The sequence below is a fragment of the Notamacropus eugenii genome, chromosome 5 (assembly GCF_028372415.1).
Source record: "Notamacropus eugenii isolate mMacEug1 chromosome 5, mMacEug1.pri_v2, whole genome shotgun sequence".
NCBI lineage: Eukaryota > Metazoa > Chordata > Mammalia > Diprotodontia > Macropodidae > Notamacropus > Notamacropus eugenii.
The window spans coordinates 169,984,547-169,986,882 of NC_092876.1; the positions used below are offsets into that span (position 1 = coordinate 169,984,547).

The 2,336-nt window shown below is 40.0% G+C and overlaps 1 protein-coding gene across 1 annotated transcript; it reads left to right on the plus strand.

Moving 5' to 3' along the window:
• The first annotated feature begins 938 nt into the window (after nt 1–938).
• Nucleotides 939–1,874, plus strand: LOC140508982 (olfactory receptor 8G1-like). Its single transcript, XM_072616898.1, has one exon. It carries the CDS (start codon nt 939–941, stop codon nt 1,872–1,874), a length of 936 nt encoding a protein of 311 aa, XP_072472999.1.
• The last annotated feature ends 462 nt before the right edge of the window (nt 1,875–2,336 follow it).

Consider the following 2,336-nt stretch of genomic DNA (forward strand, 5'->3'; position numbering starts at 1 on the left):
GAGGGACATTTTCCAAGACTGTCATCATTATACTCATCAAGGCCATTTACCTTCTAGAACACTGGGTGAGATGCCCTCAGTCATAAGACTGGCAGGTGAGTAAATGCCCTCCTTGTAAGCCTAAGTCATATGAGCCTAGAATTTTGGTGAAACACAACCTGACAAGCCTACTTGGGCAGTAAGAGATCTGAACACGAGGTTGGTGAAGAAATAGAATACTATGAGGGAAAGTACAAGGCCACCATTTGTCAAGATGGCTCCAGCTCCTCTGTCTTTCAGTTGTTCATTAAAGAGAGTTGCAAACTCATTAGATTTTTTACTTTTTGACCTTGATAGCAAATCAACATCTACAAAAATGTTTTCTTATCTCTGAAATGGGTACAGAAATCATTGTTTTTGGTCATTTGAGTTTTATTAGGACTTCAGATACATAATCAAGATATAAACAAGAAAAAGGACTTCTCAATGACCCCAAAGAAAAACTAACTGGTAGTCACTTGTTTTTGCGATTGATTCTTCATTATCTCTCACATTACTCTCCCTCACTGGAAGAAAATCAGATAAAGCTCAATTTAATAGTTTGGTATACATATCTCATATACCTGTGAGGTTACTAGAAATTCTGGGTGTCATGAGGCAACATGGAAATAGTAGAAGTTGGCCAAAGAGCACTAGGTTCATTCTCCCATTATTTTTATTTACTTTTGTGGGGGGTGAGGGAGGCAATCAGCATTAAGTGACTTGCCCAGGGTCACCTTGCTAGTAAATATCTGCAGCACATTTGAACTCAGGTCCTTCCAAACCCAGGCCTGCTGCTCTATCCCTGTACCATTAAGGTGTTCCCCAGTCTCCCATTCATTATGAACCTCTGAAAAAATCATGAGAATCGCTTCTGATGTGCTGCTTTTTTCCCCATTCTCACAGAGTATCCATTTCAAATGGACAAAGGAAATAACTCGGCAGTGTCAAAGTTCATCCTGGAAGGGCTAACACACAGGCCAGAGCTCCAGATTCCCCTCTTACTGCTATTCTTGAGCATTTATATGGTCACCGTTGTGGGGAACCTGGGCATGATAACACTGATTCTCATTTCTTCTCTCCTCCACACTCCCATGTATTATTTACTCAGCAGCTTGTCTTTCATTGATCTCTGCCATTCTACAGTGATAGTCCCCAAGATGTTAGTGAATTTTTTGTCAGAGAAGAATATCATCTCCTACAATGAATGCATGACTCAGCTCTATTTCTTCCTCATTTTTATAATAGCTGAGTGTCATATGTTGGCAGCTATGGCCTATGACCGTTATGTTGCCATCTGTAGGCCTCTCCTGTATAATGTTGTTGTTTCCCATCAGGTTTGCTTTTGGTTAGTAGGTGGTTCATATGTGATGGGCTTGGTTGGTGCCACAGCTCACACAGGCTGCATGCTCAGAGTGGTCTTCTGCAAGGACAATGTCATCAACCATTACTTCTGTGATCTCAATCCCCTCCTAGAGCTCTCTTGCTCCAGCACCTATGTCAATGAAGTGATGATATTTTGCCTTAGTACATTTAATATCATCATCCCAACTCTGACTATTGTTAGCTCTTACTTCTTCATTATTGCCAGCATTCTCCGTATTCGCTCCACTGAAGGGAAGTCCAAGGCTTTCAGCACATGCAGTTCTCACATGGCAGCAGTGGGCTTCTTCTTTGGTTCCGGTACATTCATGTACTTACAACCCTCTTCAGTCAACTCCATGGAACAAGGGAAGGTGTCCTCTGTGTTTTACTCAATCCTTGTCCCTATGTTGAACCCTCTGATCTACAGCTTGAGGAACAAGGATGTGAAAGTTGCCATGAAGAAATTCATGGAGGGGAAAATCTTCTGGTGAAAAAAGAAATATCAGTGATGAAGTTGGACTTTGTTCTGGATAATGTGGATGTTTTTGGAGATCAAGTATATTTCTTTGTCAGATGTGAGAATCCATTGGTATGCACATTTCTCTTACACACTTTTTCTATTATTTTTTCCTATTGTAGTGCTCTTTTTCCTTCTTTTTTTTATTATGCTGACTATCTTGGAGGAATCATAATAGTCAGATCCAATAATATGTCATAACTTTTATGGAAAATTGCATGTTTTAGAACTAAGAATGACATAACTGCCAGACCACATATTAGATGTCCACTTCTCAAGAGCATCCACTACATATAACATACTGCCTTAACCCTTAGAACGGGATCCTTGTATATTTGTACTACCTCTGTTCTCTCTCTAATTTCTTCTATCTTCCATTAAGTTACCTCAATTAATTCAAAATTGAATTTTCACTGTGTACTTGGTCCACTCACAG